Source organism: Hydra viridissima, unplaced genomic scaffold (genome assembly GCF_058129835.1).
Source record: "Hydra viridissima isolate aposymbiotic clone 2 unplaced genomic scaffold, HvirCarnegie_v1 scaffold_2, whole genome shotgun sequence".
NCBI classification, from domain to species: domain Eukaryota; kingdom Metazoa; phylum Cnidaria; class Hydrozoa; order Anthoathecata; family Hydridae; genus Hydra; species Hydra viridissima.
In genome coordinates, this window is record NW_028324301.1 from 5,207,244 (window position 1) to 5,227,066 (window position 19,823).

General features: G+C 29.4%; 2 protein-coding genes and 1 long non-coding RNA gene across 9 annotated transcripts; 2 read left to right on the plus strand and 1 right to left on the minus strand.

Annotated features, from left to right (window-relative positions):
* Positions 1 to 535: 535 nt before the first annotated feature.
* On the plus strand, positions 536 to 1,077 carry LOC149891654 (uncharacterized). Its single transcript, XR_016449485.1, has 2 exons — positions 536 to 662; positions 801 to 1,077. It is a non-coding gene; the product is annotated as an uncharacterized LOC149891654 (long non-coding RNA).
* Positions 1,078 to 2,875: 1,798 nt separating this feature from the next.
* Positions 2,876 to 19,610, minus strand: LOC145191811 (FRAS1-related extracellular matrix protein 2-like). 4 transcript variants are annotated; one of them, XM_090077415.1, is made up of 23 exons: positions 19,412 to 19,610; positions 16,580 to 19,257; positions 16,290 to 16,472; positions 15,041 to 16,202; positions 13,431 to 14,935; positions 12,870 to 12,995; positions 12,598 to 12,695; positions 12,216 to 12,369; positions 11,960 to 12,109; positions 11,645 to 11,854; positions 11,181 to 11,401; positions 10,937 to 11,075; positions 10,635 to 10,816; positions 10,207 to 10,491; positions 9,910 to 10,094; positions 9,046 to 9,214; positions 8,667 to 8,956; positions 7,821 to 8,230; positions 7,523 to 7,704; positions 4,182 to 4,368; positions 3,912 to 4,099; positions 3,678 to 3,833; positions 2,876 to 3,555 (listed from the first exon to the last, which is right to left on the minus strand). In XM_090077415.1, exons 2-23 carry the CDS (start codon positions 19,224 to 19,226, stop codon positions 3,190 to 3,192), a joined length of 9,195 nt encoding a protein of 3,064 aa, XP_089933541.1. In that variant the 5' UTR covers positions 19,227 to 19,257; positions 19,412 to 19,610; the 3' UTR covers positions 2,876 to 3,189. The 4 variants fall into 4 exon arrangements, 2 of the variants coding, with proteins under 2 accessions (XP_089933541.1, XP_089933540.1); XM_090077414.1 differs by lacking the exon at positions 19,412 to 19,610 and having other exon boundaries at positions 16,580 to 19,390; XR_016449516.1 differs by lacking the exons at positions 2,876 to 3,555; positions 3,678 to 3,833; positions 3,912 to 4,099; positions 4,182 to 4,368; positions 19,412 to 19,610 and having other exon boundaries at positions 10,207 to 10,420; positions 16,580 to 19,338.
* On the plus strand, positions 5,030 to 7,391 carry LOC145191820 (uncharacterized). 4 transcript variants are annotated; one of them, XM_090077417.1, is made up of 2 exons: positions 5,030 to 6,031; positions 6,173 to 7,391. In XM_090077417.1, exons 1-2 carry the CDS (start codon positions 5,069 to 5,071, stop codon positions 7,217 to 7,219), a joined length of 2,010 nt encoding a protein of 669 aa, XP_089933543.1. In that variant the 5' UTR covers positions 5,030 to 5,068; the 3' UTR covers positions 7,220 to 7,391. The 4 variants fall into 4 exon arrangements, with proteins under 4 accessions (XP_089933543.1, XP_089933544.1, XP_089933542.1 ...); XM_090077418.1 differs by having other exon boundaries at positions 5,030 to 5,989; XM_090077416.1 differs by having other exon boundaries at positions 5,030 to 5,737; positions 5,780 to 7,391.
* Positions 19,611 to 19,823: the final 213 nt, after the last annotated feature.

Consider the following 19,823-nt stretch of genomic DNA (forward strand, 5'->3'; position numbering starts at 1 on the left):
TCTTTAGTGGCTTTCTGGCTGGCCTTCTGGCATTGAGCAGCCGTCGTCTAAAAGTGGTCAAGCTCGCAGCAAACTTACTCATAACAAGATCATATTTAACTGCACACATTTCTCTTTGGAAGCTCTGTTGTACTAGGAAACGATCATCTCTCTTGTATTGGTTAGACTTTTGTGCTCACATCGGCCTTTTTTCTGCGTTGAAGGCGTCCCAGTTTCATTGTACAGGGGCCAATGCTATAAACAATTCGAAGTTTTTTTCGAGAAAAAAAATCTTTCGTAAAAACGAAATTTTTCACGTACGAAAAAAAGTTCGTAATCTCGAAGAATTTATCGCTGTTTGTATTTTTTTCGGCCATTGCTATAAAGCATAAAACGCATACGTCACTAAAATTCACGAACTTTTTTTATCCGTAATATATAGTGCTAATATAATAGTAATTTTTATTGTAAATTTTATTTAGTAGGCCTACTTAATAAATTTTATTAGTCATTAAGTATGCTGTGCTGTCTATTCTATTTATATGAATATTTTTACATTCTAGTATTTGGTGTTTAAAAAAATTGTTTAAAATTAAAGTTGGAACATGGATTTAATTTTTTCGGATGAAGACTTACATTTCGAAGTTGAAGAAAATGAGCTTCGCCACCGATTGCCTCGAGAGGTTGGTGTTTAAAACATTACTTAAAATTACTATTTATATATATATATTTTTTAATGATTTTTTATCAAACAAAATCAGAAATCATACTAAATAGGCGCAGAAATTATATTTTTGTTTTGTTTTTCAATATCATTTTAGTTAAATGGTCGCTTTTTTAACGAAGATGTTTCTGACAAAGTTTTTCGAGAGCAGTATCGAGTCCCAAAAGCTGTATTAGATTTTTTAGAAACTAGGCTTAAATATGACTTGCAACATTACACTAAGCGCAAATAAAAGCATTTCAGTACTTCTACAAATAATGGTATTTCTTCATTTTATTGGCACAAATGTTTTTTTTCATGTTCTCAGAGACTGTCATGGAATCTCTACCAACACAATTTATCGTATTATACAGTGTAGGAGAAGCTATTTTCAATGTTAGTGTATTAAATTAATAAAACTATTGGAAGTATATATATATTTACATATATATATATGTATATTTACATATATATATATATATATATATATATGTATATTTACATATATATAAAATTGATATATACTATACATTATATCATGTTATCATTGTTAATTTTATATACTGTAATATATCTCTGCTGTTTTTGAATAGAATGATTAAATTGCCATTATTATTACCCTTGTTATATATCATTAGCACTGTTAGTAGTTTACTTTACATTAGTTTATAACTATTTGTATATAAACTTGAATGTAAAACCTTTATTTAGAAATATGATTGATTGATTACATACTTATATTATGTTAATATATACTATATATTACAAACTTATACTATAACATTTGTAAATATATATATATATATATATGTATAGGTATGTATATATACATATATATACATATATATACATATATACATATATATATATATTTAAATATATATATATACATATATATATATATATATATATATATATATATATATATATATATATATATATATATATATATATACATATATACATATATTTAAAATATAATGTAGCAATACATATTTTTATTTAAATAGTTTGCTAATTAAAACATACTAAGCTTCCCCTCTTTGTTTTCTCTGATCTTTATTGCTAGTAACATTTTAAGTTCTTTAAACAGCATTTTATTTTGTTGTGTATTTGTGTATTATTTTGTTGTGTATTTGTGTATTATATGGCATATTTATCGACTATTTATTCTTTTCTTTAGTCAAACACTATGAAAAATTTGTTTAACCAGCATTACTATCGAAAACCTTCATAAATAAGTATGGAATTTTAAATTCATGCATGCATTGTTAACGAAGCACAACAAGGAACTGAATAATCGATTAAATGCAGATATTAAGTAATTAGTTTATTATGAAGTTACCAAAATCCTTTTAAGTTTTATCTATAAAATATCTACATAAAAACACAAACAAAGAATGTTCAATGATTTTGAAGCGCTAACATTGCTCCAACAATGGCCGCCAAAAATCACGAAGAAAATATCTAAAATTGAGATCAAAAATCTATCTGAAGTTTTTTTTCGAAAAAACGCATTTTTTATCTGAAAAGGCGATTCCCTTGTTCGTTTATAGCATTGGATTTAATAGCGAAGTTTTTATCTTAAAAACGGAGTTTTTTGAATGTTTATAGCAATGGACTTTTTTTTTCTTCGCTTTTTACGGTAAAAACTTCGTGTTTTACGGAAAAAACTTCGTTTTTTATGTTTATAGCATTGGCCCCAGGTTGATAATTTTTCTAAAGGTAGACAGCATAACTCTACGTACTCTAGCGATTTCTCTGACTTTTACTAGTATGATCTAACTTTAGAACTTTTACGTGGAATAGTCTCAATCTTTGTTTACAATTGAGTTTTAAATACACTTTGAGCGATGAAATAAAACATCAAATTATACCAATCATTCCATTAAAGACTAAGAATGTACTTATTAGAAAAGGCCACTATGCCTAAAATAATTCTAGTATGAATAACATTAGGTAGTAAAAAGGGCATAAAACCCATTTTAACCAGTATAATAGAATAAACACGTAGCAATTTTACGAGTTATCAAACCAGTTATGAAAAGTAAATCACCTATTAATCTCTGAATCTCAGTTCCTTTAACAGATTTCTTTCACCGAAGCAGATTCATCGCTCCCTTCTGTAACAACTTGATTTTTTAGATTTTTAAAAAACGGGACCAAAAGAAAATAAAAAATAAAAAAGGAATATTTTAGAGAATCTTTGTAATTCTGTTTAAAGTGAACATTTTTGTTTTACATATTTCTTTAAGATTAATAACTATATACAAAAGAAATTTATAAAAATATGCTTCAGGAGTTAATAGCTATAAACTAACCTCGAAATAAGAAAAGAAACGAAAATGTGCGAAATATAAAATACAAATATAATACAAAATATTCGTTATATAAAATATAAAAAACGAAAAATAAAATACAAATAAAATAACGAAATAAACGCGAATAAATAGATTTGACAAAATAAGTTCTCGTTGCGATCATTTATGAATATCCCATCTCAAATATCAAAATATAACGTTAATAATTAGCAGCAGTATTAGAACAGCAATCGTACCTAAATTTCCTTTAAAAGATGGTGATGAATTGAAATTACTTTTTTCTATAACTGTGCTCTCTGAGGACTCTAGAATTATCATCTGCATATTGGTCCCACCGTTGCGACCAATTGCGTCAATCTCTGTTTCGAGATTAATTTTTTTAATTTGGCTTTCGTATGGCTCCCGCTTTTTCCGAATTTTATTTTTGGTCATAGATGATATTAAATGCACTTGATTATCAAAGTTTCTTTTGTTTCGCGCTTTTATATTAACTTTTCTTGTTGTGCAAATAGAGTAAATAACGTGAAGATACCATTTTCCAATGCTAGATACCTAAATCAACATCATTATGAACAAAACATTTTTTAAGCGTGAAATATTTTATCAATTCTCGTTTTTTTATTGCATGCCGAGGTAAGTAAAAAGTCGCTAACAGATAGTTTTTTTTTTATTACCTTGAATAATGGTGCACTTTCTAGACTAAAGCCGTCAGAGAGAGGTTGGACGAAACGATCTTTTGTTCGACTATCGCCAACGTCGTCAATATCGAACGCTGCATTGAACTTGATATTGTTAAGATGATCTTGTGTAGTTTCTGGATTCAAACGATCCTTAACAATAAATTTTAGGGTAAATAAGCAATTGAAATAAGTAAAAAGATTAAAAAGTTAAAAACACTAAAATTGTACCAGTATTTTTAAGCGAAAAGAAAGATTTGGAGATTCGACAATGCATCCATATTTTCCTTGTTTCGGGTCAAAAGAAGGGACATATCCATCTAAACTGCTGCACAGAAAAACTTTTTCGATAACAATTTCATAAGCGTTACCGAGCGGTTGCAAAGGATCGATCATAACGCAACCGTATATTCTTTCGTCTAAACAATGTAGAGCCGGAATTACATCTTGAAGTTTTCTTTTTAGAAAAGAAATATTGAATAAAAAGTAAGAGAAACAAACCTTTCTTGAAAACATTAGAAAGGTTTGTACTTATCATCGACTGTTGCTCGTTATGAAATAAATGAAACTTTGTTTTGATACTGAATGAGGCTTCTTCAGGTACGCTTGTTTGTTGAATCGTAAGATTTAACTGAAAAGACAGCGGCTTATGAGGAGTGCATGCCGACGACGACGTATATTCAACACCCTAGTAAAAATTTGAACGTTTTGTAAATTAGCAGTGCTCCTAAGTCCTCAAAAAAACTGATAAATTTACGCGAAAAAATAAAACTTTTTTGTAAACTAAATTTCACGTTGAAGTAAACTAAGCATTTTCCATTTCATACTAGGATAAAAAGAAATAAGATAAAAACAAATCTAATAAAAATACTCGAAAGTTTTTATCAATAGAAATAAAATATACATGCATTTAAAAGTAACTACAAATGAGTCTAATTTCAAACAACTGTTAAAACTAGCTAACTAGCAACTTTCGGAAAAAGAGAACAAAAATTCAAGGAAACAGGATTAACTTATTTTTAACTTATTGGTACTCACTACTCCCTCGTCTTAACTAGCCACCCTCCCTCGTCATATTTAAAGCTTCATCTTCATTTAAAACTGAGTACAAACGAATGTAATATGTAATGAAACGAAACGAACGAAACGCAAATAAATTAAAAGAAAACATAGCCGTTTTCATTTACATTTTTCTTTCGTCATAATTTAAATATTTTTTATTATATTCATAGTCTCCTATCTTCCACTTGTTAACAAAGTGTAAAAATTAATGCATGCAATAAATCAATAAAACTGAACGTAAAGTAAATATGTCGACTAAATGTGAAGGTGTTTTCTTCTTCAGTTAATAAGAAAGATAAAATCTTATTCGTACTAACGATCAAAATATGCGTAGCTTTGCTTGTATTACTTTTTTTTTTGTTATTACAACAGTTGCATATCTGATTTGGGTACTTTCTGAAACTATATCAATGGAATTTAAAATTAGATATAAACCAAGAACAACCTTGGGGAATAAAATAAGTCCAGAATTAATAGAAAACAGTGAACTATTATTCAAAACGCAAGAGGGATTAAATCGACAGGCAAATGCATTTTCTAAACCCTACATTGATGTACATAAGCTATATGAGCATTTAAAGAATTTATTACAAGAAAATAGCGATAATGAAAAAATATCGAGAAACGTTACATATAGAAAATTAGAGCGGCAAAATGAAAATCAGACGCAAACAAACGAAAAACTACAAGAACACAATCCACTTGAAGTCGAAAAAAACTATCGACAGAAAGATGAACAGCACCATGAAAAAGATAATAATCAAGAAAAACAAGAACAGCAACATGTCCGAGAAGAAAATCAAGAAAAACACGAAGAACATCAGCAGGTACAAGAAAACGTTCAAGAAAAACACGAAGAACACCAGCAGGTACAACAAAACGTTCAAGAAAAACACGAAGAACATCAGCAGGTACAACAAAACGTTCAAGAAAAACACGAAGAACATCAGCAGGTACAACAAAACGTTCAAGAAAAACACGAAGAACATCAGCAGGTACAACAAAACGTTCAAGAAAAACACGAAGAACACCAGCAGGTACAACAAAACGTTCAAGAAAAACACGAAGAACATCAGCAGGTACAACAAAACGTTCAAGAAAAACACGAAGAACATCAGCAGGTACAACAAAACGTTCAAGAAAAACACGAAGAACACCAGCAGGTACAACAAAACGTTCAAGAAAAACACGAAGAACACCAGCAGGTACAACAAAACGTTCAAGAAAAACACGAAGAACACCAGCAGGTACAACAAAACGTTCAAGAAAAACACGAAGAACATCAGCAGGTACAAGAAAACGTTCAAGAAAAACACGAAGAACATCAGCAAGTACAAGAAAACGTTCAAGAAAAACACGAAGAACAACAGCAGGTACAAGAAAACGTTCAAGAAAAACACGAAAAACATCAGCAGGTACAACATCAGCAGGTACAACACCAGCAGGTACAACACCAGCAGGTAGAAAGGAAAGATCCAGAGAAATCAGAAAATGAAAAAGAGCTTGGAAATGAGCAAAAACTAAAAAAAGAACTATATAATCAAACATTCATCAAGGAAGAAACTCAAAATCAAAATGAAAACAAAATTCAATTGAAAGAAAATCAGCAAATGCATAATGCACAAGAAACAGAAATAAATGAAAGTGTTTTAAAACATCAAATAAAAAACAAATGCATTGATTACAAAATTTTTATTTGGTCAATTGGTCGATCAGGTTCAACTATTATGGGAAGTTTGTTTCAAAACCATCCAGATGCAGTATATTATTATGAACCTTTACATGATTTATACAGGCAACACAAATGGATTTTTGAGAGATTGTATGGAACAGAAAATCGTTCAGAGATTTTACATGCTGCTATATCAAAAATTGATGAGATTTTTACAGAATCTTATAGTAACAAATGCAATCATATTGTCATAAAAGAACTACATCCTAAATTTCCAGGAGGACTAATACGTTTTTCTACCAGTTCCAGACACCATCATATCAAATTCATACATCTTATAAGAGACCCAAGAGCAGCTTTAAATTCCATGCTTGCCTTACGATGGTTTGCAAAACCTGATTTACCTGTTGTTGCGGAAAAGCTCTGCAAAGCTACTTTAAGAGATTTCAAATTTGGTAGTATGTATATGAACAAAAGCAGATATTTACTAATCAAATATGAGAAGCTATGCACAAACCTTACACAATTTGTTGAGTTATTATTGAACTTCACTCAGCTCAAAAAAAGAGCTATATTTAATGATTATGTCACAAAACTCCAACAAACAAATCATAAATTGCCTTCAGATGCTTATAACACAGAACGGAATCTTACAGCACCAGTTTTTAACTGGAGAAAAAGCATACAAATGGATGTTGTCAACACTGTTGAAAAATACTGTGCTAATATGATGAATGCTTTAGATTACAAACTTGTTAATGACAATATGGACATGCTAAGAAACTTATCAATTCCTCTGCATTAAAAATACTACCCAAACAAATATGAAATTACAAAAATGAAATTTTAAACATGAAACTTTATAATTCCTTTTATAAAATTCCAAAAGAAAGATGAAAAAAGATGTAATTGTCAGAAAGTTATAGAGAGGTTCTACAAAATATACTTTCATAGATTTTTCAGTAGTTTTTCTGTCCACTTTTCTTAACTATGAGCATGATGATAGAGGGGAAAAGCAGACAATTAGGAGCAATAGACTAAAAAGAGAAATTTTACAGCTTGTTAATTATGCATCAGTTAAGAGTTCTACAATAGAAAATTTACTTACAGTTACCACAATACATGGAATGAGATTGAAAAGGAATATGCCAGAATAATCATGAGCTGCATACATGGAAGTGAATAGCCATGACTGCTCTGGTTGCCCATATGTTGCTTCTGTTTTAATCAACTTTAAACTAAATTTCACTGCAGGATTGTCCAATAATCTTACTTCAGATTCTAGATTACCTAAAAGAAATTTTTTTTTTGGACATCCACAACAAACAACAAACACTAACAATGACATCAAACAATTTTGAGCAGTTTTAATCAAATCAAAAATATGCTAAAATTAAAAAAAATACCTTTTGCCTTTAGAACAAACAAACCATTAAATAGAGCTTTAGTTCGAAAAGACACTTGCAACCGTTTATCAGATTCTCTAATCCATATTCTGGTTAAGTACAAGTTTCCCTTATAATCTTGATTCTGTGAAAATCCTAAACCATTCTCTGACATTATTCCTGTATCATACAGAGCAGTGACTCGAAAAAATGTATGATGATTAAATTCAACCCACCCATCTTCACCAGTAATAGAATGATACAGGTAAGAAACAAAAAATGGTAAAACAATTTCCAGAGAAGACTGAGCAGGATTCTTAACTTGACCACTTGTAGAAATGCTTCCTCCACACTCTTTAACAAGCTCACTCATGTCATAATAACTTTCAAATTTCCACAAACAAGAATCAATATCCAGGCTTTGATAAAACCTAAACAAATTTAAAAACTTTGTATTTGTTTATAATACATATTCTTACAAGCGTGTAAAGTATTGTGGGAATGTTTTCAAATTCAATAGAACTCCAATATTCACAGCATTAAATAAGTCTTTAAATATCCAAATAAAATTATTTCTACTTTACTTTATATGTATGAACATTTTTTTTTTTATATAATACTTATTATACACTAAGATGATTGTAAATTTTATACCTTACACATAAAATTATTTATACTATTTACACGTAAAATCATTTATATAAAAAATAGTTTCAATTAAACCCATTTCAGAAGTAAAAAATTATGGAGATTTAGTTTCAACTTCTAATAAGATTTTTGGAAAACTAACTCTACACTGTTACTTTTTTTTGAATGAGTTCTTTTTTGCAAATTAAGATTATTCAAAAACAGCTAAGCAAAACATACTGAACTGTATCTTCTCCTCTTAATTCTGAATCAAACTCATAAGGGTGACTTTGAACAGGTGGATTGCCATTCCTTTTATTAAATCCAAAAGCAGTTTGTAACTCTTCGACATTAAGTAAATTTGAACATTTATGTAAAGCAGTTCGAGTTCCATCAGGACTTAAGGTTAATTTAAAATTATTAAGTTGTTTTGTTGATAATGCTGGTAGTAGCCCGTCAAAATGTGGTATCTGCACACTTAATTTGATAAGGTTGGAATATTTGATGTCTTTTGAACCAGTGTAAAAGGCCTTTTAAAAGAAAATACAAAAAAAGAAAACATTTTTTTTCACTGAAACTAATAAAAAATAAATATAAAAAAAAAAGTCAACTTAGTTACTTGTGCTGAAAATGCCTCTGAATTTATTTGACTTCCTGTTCTTGACATACATAATCCATTTTTTGAGTCTACTATAACTGAATCACTTATACTTGCAACACCTGGATTTTTTTGATTTGTGAAGGCTTGAGCAATGCATCGCACATGTGATCCTCCAGAAAAATATACACTAAATATAAAAACTTAACAGCTAAACAGAGAACACTAAGGACCAGCCATCAACTCTTCATAACATTTACATCATAACAGTAAACATGTTTCATTATATTGGTTTAGCATTTAAAGTTCTTTTTTTTATAAACATTTAAAATTGACATGATGCACCCTCAATAACATAAGGGCACAAATCACATTTTATTATCTTGAGATAATTGTGATTTTTTCTTTTAGCCAATAACTTTTTTAATAAACATTCATACAGTAATCTGCTATTGTCTTCTTTTTTTTAAGCATCTATATAGCACACATTTTGAATAATTTGAATAGAAAAACGTGATTGTTAAAAAAAGGATTTTACATAAAAAATATATCCCAGTTGTTTTTTAGTAGCAAAATTTAAATTCAGGACAATCAGATAAAGTACAAGCCCTTAAGAGTTGTAAAAAGTTTAAGAGAAACAAAATGTGAGAATACAACAAACTATAGGGTAAACAAAAGTTTTTAATCAATTAAAAATTTGTCCTCCAAAATGAATTTATGTAATTTGTAAATGTGAAACCATTTTACCCCTAAAAAACATGAAAACATGATAAGTATCTTTTTTGATAATAAATTCTAGAAAGCAAAAAAAAAAAAGACTGTTAAACAAAAAGAGGACTGGTAAACAAACTTGTGTGATTTAAACTAATTTTTAAAGTAACTTACCTATCAAGTGTAACTTCAAAAGGGCTAGCTAGAAACAACTTCATTGTGATGTCTTTAAACACCATATGGCCATTTGAGTCTGGTGAAGAAATCTGCCACTTATACTTTGTTAAACTGTTGTTGATTGATGCACTCGAACAAAGTTTTTTTGTAGTTTTGTATTCTGAAAACTTTGGATTGCAAGCCTAAGAATTATTTCAAACTGATGTTTATCAACTATAGCTTGAGAGAAATTTATTGTACAATGGAAATTTAAGAGATTTTATAAAAAGTAACTTTAAACAATAATTAAGTTACCGTTACACAAATTAGTGGATAACCATTTATAGGATGTATTTTTGCATTATTAACCTCATCATAGTCGTGTAAAGAGATTACAACAGGCTTTAAAGGAAATGTAACTACTTTTTGATAACCTGGCTCTTCAATATAAATCACAGTTCTTGCCAGGCCAAGTGAAGATATTTTCTGGTTTTCAATACGAATGTGCAATGAGAATGCTGTTCGTAAGCTAAATTGAGCATCATATCGGATTAAAATCATCACTTCTATTTGTGTTATGTTAGGTGAAAATTCCAGCAACTTAAAAATAAAGATTACAAATTTTTTTTGAAAATTAAATTGATCATAAAAACTCAAAAAAAAAAAAAAAAAAAAAAAATTTAAAATTTTGAATAAATGTATAAATATTTGACTTTCTTAATTATCTTTAAAAATAATTTTACTTTTGCCAAAGGTTCATAATTTTGACCAGATTTTGCAGAACCATCCTTTGTAAACACAGTCACAAATTCAGTTTTAGAATTATCACCTGTGCGATGGACAGTTATTGATACTAAAGTTTCACCATCAATAATAGATGGCTCTTGAATATAATAACGACTTTGTTTAAATTCAATCACAGATTCTAAAGAATATAATTTTACAATCAAAATACAGTTAATAAGAAAATGCAAATTTATTATTATTTTTTTATTATACAAGTTATTCATTTATAAAGATGATAAACAGATATAGTCCAACTAACTATCATTGTCTTGAATAACAATAAGACTTCTATAACTTTTCCCTATAAAAGATCCATTTGCAGATTTGCTATCAGGGTTACCAAGAAAAACATCAAAACTTTCACTGGCTTCATTAATTTTATCATCTAAGATTTCAACCTAAGAAAGTTCAACAAAATAACAAGAACAGTTAATAACAAAGCACAAAATAACATTAAATGTAATCTAACATAGAACTTTCAATATGGATATCAAACAACATACCAAACAAGTTTTAATAAAATCTCCTTTTTTAAACAAAATTAAAGAACTATCTGCATTTCTTCTCTCTTTGAAGTCTTGGTCAACTGTAGCAGTACCTTGTCTTGTGTAACACCGAACAGAGGATTCATGCTGTATGTCTCCGGACCTCATAATGGTTACAGAAATATTATGGCAATTTTCATCAACACTGTACTGAGAATTTTCAAAATAAACAGTTGGTTCTAAAAGCGCAACATAAAATTTAAAAACAGAAATAAAATTTAAAAAGAGATGATAAGTAAATCCAGAACAGCTTCAAAATTTAAAAATATACAATCATTACAAAGTTGTTAAAAATCAAAAATATACAATCATTACAAAATTGTTAAAAATAAAAAATATACAATCATGACAAAACTGACAAATTGTGTTGATTTGTATGCATAAATAATTTTTTTAAAATTCAAATCTAAAAAAAATCTTACTGTCTGACTGTAAATCATCAATAGTGATTGTAGCTTTGGAAGGTTCTGAAATTCTTCCATTTCTTCCTGCTTTTAAAATAACAGTAAATGTTTCTTTTCCTTCTAATATGGGATACTCAACATCATCATTAATTTTGATTTTAACAGAAATTTCTTCTTGATAAGCCTCAAATGTAAATGTCTCTGTAATAGGTAAATAGTCACTATAAGCTAAAAAAATAGATAAAACAATAAGTCCAAGCTTCAGTATTTAAATTTTTAAATCAATGAATACAGTTTTTAACTTTTTATAAAAATAAGTCCATATTGAATTACACTTAGCAGAAACAGGCACATCTTCAACAGTGACTAAAGTAACATATGACTTCATAGATAAATCAGTGCCACTTCTTTGAATAACAACAGTAACATTGTCATCTTCTTCATGAACAACATAAAAAAGTGAGCTCAAAGTAAAATGTGGTTCTAAAAATATAAGATATCGCTAAATAAGCTGTTTTAAATGTGAATCACAGAAAATACAATTCATACGGTTCATTAAGTAGTTTCTTAAATCAAAAACAATTAATACCATCCATTGGATCTTTTAATATTGAAACCTTAGTTTCAGAAGCATGTCCTATTTTTCCACCATAATAATACTCAAGTTTAACAAGAAAAGTCTCTTCATCTTCATATAAACTATCATCAATGATTTTCACTGCGCAATTTTGATGATCTTGATTCTATAGTTTTGATATGAAACATTATTAAATATTGACACATTTTTATATCATCACATCAAAGTCCTAAAACCAGCTTAGCATAAAATAAAATGTTTGGCACTGTGTTCTTATTTAAAAGATTACATTTGGTGTAGTGTTAAAAGACTATGTGTGTTCTTATCTAAAAGATTATAACTTGCATAGTGTTCTTGTCTAAAAAAATAAATCAAGTAATCCCTTAAATGTTACCTTTTTAAAGTTGACAATATTTTTTGGATCTGAAGACAACAGAGAAATAAAATCTTTGCCTGATAAAACAGTAACACCATCTGTTCCAATTGCTGAAACTAAAAAAAACTTAAAATTGAAAAAAAAAAATTTTTTTTAACTTAATTTTCAAAAGAATCGTTTCTTTTAAGAAAAGAAAAAACAAAAAAAACAAAAACAAAAACAAAGCAAAAACAAAACAAAAACATAACTAATGTCTACAAAAAAATTTAATTCCATCAAACATTTCATACCTGATATAGTTTTGCAAATAACTTTTGTTAGACTGCTTAAATCACCAAAACGTTTTAAAGGTATGTGTAATATTCCAATGGATTCTTTAACTGATAAAAACTTTTCTACAACTTCAATCCTTGGTTCTAAAAATGAAAGAATTTCAGGAAAAACTTCTTCAGACTTTTATAGAACAAAGTTTGCATGAGATATCTCAAAAAAATCTTATTTAATTTTTTTTAAGGGGTAGATAAAATTTAACCTTTAAAACAGAAACTATTCACAGTATAAATATAAATTAGGTTTCTAATACAATAGCCATAGAGAACTTAATTTAGATTTATTCTTATGGCCTATTTATTGAGCATACTTAAATGTTCAAGTAAAAAGAATGTTGTAAATCTTTTGTATACCAAATGCTACTACTCAAAATTTTAAAAAAGAATTTTTCAAATATACAAAACAGAACCTTTGAGTGGAAAAACTTACAAGCTTCACTTCACGAATGAAGAACATGAAACATAAAAAACCCTATCAAATTTTTATTAAGAACAACTTAAATTGAAATGTAATAAATTTACCATCTTCAGGATCTAAAATATCCACAGATGTGTTCATATAGTCATGATCGATTAATGTCTGTATACCAATTTTCTTCAATGAGATTGTAAATGATTTAAGTTTTTCGTATTTGACATTATTTATGATTTTAACTTTAAACTCACTTTTTTTTTGCCCTAAATTAAATTGGATTTGAAAGTTTCTTGCAATATCAAAGTGCTTTTGAAATTGTGCTGTTCCATCTATAGCAAAAATTGAAACAAATGAAACTTCTTCTAAATACCCAGTTCTTTCCAAAAATAAACTTATATACTTATCAGTTTCATTCACACTGTATTTTTCTTTAACAAACTTCACCCATGACCAATTTAAAGTGAATGACTGTGCCTTTAACCTGTTTCCACTATTATCTAGCACATCAAATGTAAAGCAATCACTTATAGCTTCACTTCCTTGTTTTAAAACATAAGCAATTGTTCTATCATTGATATCTCGCTGTGTAAACTTATCGAGTTTGATTTCCTTATTGTGAACATGAGTAATAATTCCATCTTTTGGGTGTATTTTTATCAAGAACTGTAGTTTTGATGGGTCTGATAAGTTATCAACTGCCTCTAAGACTTCTGATGAAAAAATAAACACAGCTCTAGAGTTGTGCAACTTTAAACTTGTAGCACCTTGGTTTATTTTCATTTTTGGAGCTTGAACATCTAAAGATTTTATTGATATTGGCACACAAACTGGTATTGATAAAGTTTTATTTGTGTCTGGATACAAATAGAATTCACTGTTCACCTTATTCATTAGTTTTACAGTAAAGCTATCTCTTGTTTTTTCAGATCCATCATGAAGGTATGAGACACGATTATTATCTATATGGTTTTGTGTGAATTCATTGATTATCATAGCACCATCCAAAAACAATTGACCATATTTTGGTGCTTCAATAACTTTGTAGTAAATTTGAGTACTAGATGTATCATTGTCACTAGCATGTAACTCAAAAGAGGTTATAATGGACCTATGATTTTGAGTTGTCTGAATAGTTTTTATTCTCAGTATTGGTATTTTATTGTTAACCTCTAGCAGCTTTATACGAAATGTGCGAAATAATTTATTTCGTCCATCAGTGACTTCAAATTCAAAATTATCTACTTTCACTTCATCTGTACTTGTATGCTTGTACAAAATTTTACTTTCTGCTAAATCTAGTTGGGTAAAAGTTGTTATTGGAATATATGGATGCTCTAAATTTTCAAGATGGCCTTTAAGAGGTATTTTAGTGACTGTGAATAGCAAATCTTCATCAGGGCTGTTGGAATCAGAAGCACTAAGTAGCTCTGTTGTTAGAATGGCTTGTTTATTTTCTTTCATTATTAGATCTTTAAAAACAACAGATGGGTATATGAAATCTTCAGGGGTGACTAAAATATTAAACCTTTGATTTATCAATCTATTCAATCCATCAGTAACATCCAGTACAATAGCATCATGTTCACCAGACTTGTATATATCATGCATATACCTAAAGACATTTTAAATTTTAAATATATAAATACATATAAAATCATAAACCAAAAAAAAAAGTACTTTAACAAAAGATGTTAAAAATTATCTAGTGAGAACAAACCTAATTCTTCTTTCATTTATATGCTTTTGTGTAAAGTTCTCTCCTTCTCTTAGATCAAGAGTTTTCAATGATGAAATAGCCATTTGAATCTTACCAAGTAAAGGTTCTGCAATTATTATATAAACAAGACTGTCATTATTAGAATCTAGATCTACTGCATTAAGATCATCTTGTGTGATCACTTTTGTTTCGCCTCTTTCCAAATAAAGACCAGTATTAGCAGTCAACTGTGGAGTTTCATCATCCACTGAAACTATTGATATCTCAATCTCTTTAGTCGTGTTGTGCACCCCATCATAAACTAGTATTTCAAAAGAGTCATCATATGTTTCAGTCCCTTTATGTTGATAAACAAGTGTTTCTTCAAAGCCAGACATCAATACTGCTTTAGGAAATGATACCACAATTTTTGATTCAGCTTGAGTTTGGATCAATAGCTCACCGTGTTTTGGCTGCTTAGTGACAAATATCAACAAAGGATCTTCTGGCTGATCACGATCAAATGGATTAATTTTTGCAAGGTTAAGTAATACTGAATCATCTTCAATACAAATAATCTTTTGTTGGACAAAAATGATAGGATTTTCATCATTTGTTGGACTTATTATGACATGAATAGTACTTTGAGGAGAAATATTTATACCATCAGTGCATTGAAGCTGAAATTTATCATTACTAGGCTCTATACCTTTATGCAAGCTTTGTACATAACTTAAATCTCCATTAAACAAATCAAGACCATTAAAGGTTAATATAGGAAATCCTTTTCTAGATAACTCTGAACCTTCTTCTGGTGAACTGACTTGAAGAAAGCCAAAAACAGGAGGATTTATAATACTACAATTTACAAACTTTAAAAGAGTGTCCTTATCAACAACCTTTAAAACTGTTTCCCTTAATACTGAGGTGCCTCCTTCAGCAACCTCAACAACAAAATGTCCAAGCATTACTGGTATCTGGTTATCAACTGGATTAATTTCAATATTTAGCTGAACTTCCTTGTAAAGTTTGCCACCTATCAATAACCCAGTTGAATTGTTAGAAAGTCCAATAGTAAATTGATCATATTGTTGCTTATAACCAATTTCTCCGCTTGTATGACAATAAAAGATTTTACCATCATTAACATCTTTCAGCTGGAATGAATGATCAATAGAAATACCTGCAATAGTCAAAGATTGATTTAAAAAAATCTAATATGATTACAAAAAATTACAAAGAAACATAAAAGAAAACAAAGTGTGTTCACCATTTTTTTGAATGATTCCGTATTTAGGTTTAACTGTTATAATATAGGTAAGCATATTTTCATCAATATCATCATCTAAAACTTCTGTAAATGTTTTAATTGCAACAGCTCCTCCTTCTGAAGTTGATAAAAATTCTTTAATCAAAACATCTTCTTTCACTTCATCCCCCTGTGAACTAATAACTAAAAATATATTTATATTAACAAGTGATGTTACTTTATTATTGTTTAAGCTAACAAAAACTATGATGCATATATGTATGTATACACACCAAGACATATGCATATACCTATTGGTAATCTAGTTGGGATTTTATGAACACCATCAGTTAAAATAAACTTAACACTGTCATTTTTAGTTTTTGAGCCATCATGCACATATTTAACTTTATTGTTATATATGTCTTTTAAACAGACATAAGAACCATTTGTAAGTTTAACATTTTTGGATAGAAGAACACCATGTGTTGGCAATTCCACAACTAAAAAGCAAAGTTCTTCCTCCAAGGAATCTATATCATTAGCATCTATACTATATGAAGAGATTATAAATGATGAACCCTTATTAATTGTTAATGTATTAATTATAGGAGTTGGAGCTTCTGTATAACCTTTTAAAATGTTGATGATTATCTTTTGTTTACATATGGAGTTCCCTGCAGTATCTGTCACATTGAAATATACAAAAATAGATGCATTTGAAGTATTAAAAATTGCAGGTTTATACATCACTTTTAAAAAATTTATCTGTTTTTGGGAAAAACTTTTTATTCTAATATTAGGATTCTCTTCATTAAAGAAATAACCAACATTGCATTCTAATGTGTCATTTTGATGTCTGCATACCTCTTCAGTTATTGAATAAATTAAATCACAATCCACAGAATCTATATCAGTATACCGCAAAATACTTTGTGTTAGTATTGCTTTGTCATCCTGGACTACATTCATCTGGAAACTGGAATCAGGGTGTGGTACAGGAGATTCATCATCAACAGGAGTTATATCTAAGAAAAAGCTTTTGATACTTGATTTATTAGGTATTTTGGCATTATCAGAAATACGAAAGGTAAATATGTCATTAAATATTTCATCTCCATAATGTCTATAATATATTTTCCCAGAAGCTAAATCTGTCTGAGAAAACTCCGAAACTATTTTCTCGTAAGAATTGTCAATGATTTTCCATTGAGCATTTTTGCTATTGGATTGGTCAGATGTGTTAAAAAAAGCAGTATCACGAACTTCCTCATCTTCAGATAGGCGCAAACATAAGTAACCAGCACTTGGTTCGTTAAGAATATGAAAGATGATTTTAGTATCATCAGAATCTAAGTCAGTTGCAGATAGCTCAAACTGATCGATTCTCTTTAGCCCGCCTTCTTTTAAAGTAGAACCGGTGTTAAACACGAGTACGGGCGCCTCATCGTCACGAGGTATAATCGTTACGAGAAACATGACGTCAGTAAAGTGAATACCATCTGATAATCGTAATATTATGTTGTCGAAATATGTTTCAGAATCATCATGCTCGTAGGTTATAGATTGTTGATCAATATCGCTAACTGTAAAGGTACTTATGATGGCAGCATTTTTCCATAGCTTTCCGTGGAACAAACCGCCAATAACAGATGCAATTACAAATTCTTCATTATCTGGATCTCTTATCTCAAGAGCGTCTCTTGTTATCGATCTCGATTTTCCTTCAAGTAAAGTTATACCCGTATTTTTAATAACCCGAGGAGCTCGTGTGTTTGTGGGTTTGATAACAAAAATAACGTAAAAAGGCAAAGAAGCGGCATCTTGTCCATCTCTCGCTTCAAACCAGATTTGTTGTATTCTTTGTAATTTACTTGATGTCGGCGGCGGTTTATAGGCAATCTTTAGTTGTCTAATCTCTCTTTGATAAAACGTCGATAAAGGTCTTTCAGGGTCTTCAATATGTACTAAATAACCTTCGCTAGCTTCATGATTTCGTGTGACGTTAAAAATAATCGCATCAGTATCAGTCTCTTTATCGTCTGCTTTTAAAATATTTGATGTAATAGCAGTTAGCAAAAACTGATCAACGTTCAAACTGTATTTGGCATCATTATAATTTATTACAGGTGGCTCATTTTCAGGAGCTCCTAGGATTCGAACTGGTATTTGAACGAATTCGCGCATTTCAACAACGTCAGATATTTTATTCCTTATCTCAACCACTAAGGGAATATAATCCCTGTTTGAAGAACGCATTTCACGTCGATGGGCGTAATGCAAAGTACCACTTAAAAACTCTTCGCATAAGACATATTTCTCCTTGAAATGCTCAAGTTTAGGAAGAAGATGGCTTGCATTTATAATTGACCCGTAGTATGGAGGGCCGCCAATGTTGAAGCAAAAACGAATATGGCACATATATTTCTCTTTATCAAATTTAATATTTAAAATATCTTCAGTAATTGCTTCGGATATAGCACCCAAATCGTTAACTAACAAATTTTCTACTTTTTTTATAACCTCTAATGGTTTTTCAAAAGTCACTTGAACTCGTATTATGAAAGGCTTAATCACTACTTTTTTTTCGGTGTCTAAGTGAACTTGGAGTTTAATCACATCCGATGTCCGAATCATGCTCCCAAAGTGTTGGTAAGACACATCTCCTTCCTTAAAATTGCAAGGAAAGGTGGAGGGTAATAAAGCGCCACTCATTGAGTGTGAGAGGTCATTTTTGACGGCTGATACTTCACAGGTATTACTTTTGTCATACAAGATTTTAAGATTTTCCAGCCTTAGTATTGCTGCTCTGCCAAAATGAACTCTAATATCTTTGTGAGTGACAACTGTTACTTGCGAACCAGTGCTCGTAATTACATACGAGTTATCAGAATTTACCCCAAAAGGTTTAATGAAAAGCATTAGCAATATAAATAAATAAAACATTCTGCTATGCATTTCTTCACGATTCAGCTGAATTGTTAGACTCCTAACCAAGTATCCGATAAAAAAAAAAAAAAGATATACAGCAACACCAGTTGTTTAAGATCTAAGATTTACATGCCAAGGTGACCAGGAAAAATATTTAAACTTTATAGTGCACTGTCATTAAAAAACTAAATTTAAAAAAAAAAAAATAATACTTAAACTGGACTTCTTGAATGATAAAACTTTACAAGGGTTCACTTTAAGCACATTCCTAACTTTATTTTCGCAGAGAGCTTTTAAATCCATAAAAAAATAATTAAAGATGGACAAAATAATCAATAACTATTGAGCAGAAGAGATTTTGATTCATTTTTAGACTATGCTATGTTAAGCGTGCCATCGTTTAAGGAAGTCAGATCTAAAAACAGAAGAACTTCAATAAATCTTTAAGAACACAATGGGCAGTAAAGTATGTTGGCGTCATGAATTTGAAATTCTATTTAAAGAGGCTTACACTAACAACTCGCAAATAAAAACAAAAACGCTTTTACTTATTTAAAGAGTGTTTAATTTTATGTCAATATTTAAGCTTACAGCATTGAGCAGAAAGATTGTGTCATGGTCACA

Bases quoted from the DNA above. Each gene is read 5' to 3' on its own strand.
- LOC145191820 (XM_080069009.2), top strand. From the start codon at position 5,069: ATGCGTAGCTTTGCTTGTATTACTTTTTTTTTTGTTATTACAACAGTT.
- LOC145191811 (XM_090077415.1), bottom strand. From the start codon at position 19,226: ATGCATAGCAGAATGTTTTATTTATTTATATTGCTAATGCTTTTCATT. The intron at 11,076-11,180 runs GTATGTTGTTTG...GAACTTTCTTAG, and splicing joins ATTTTATTAAAACTTGTTTG to GTTGAAATCTTAGATGATAA. The intron at 9,215-9,909 runs GTAAGTTACTTT...TTTTATATTTAG, and splicing joins TTTGAAGTTACACTTGATAG to TGTATATTTTTCTGGAGGAT.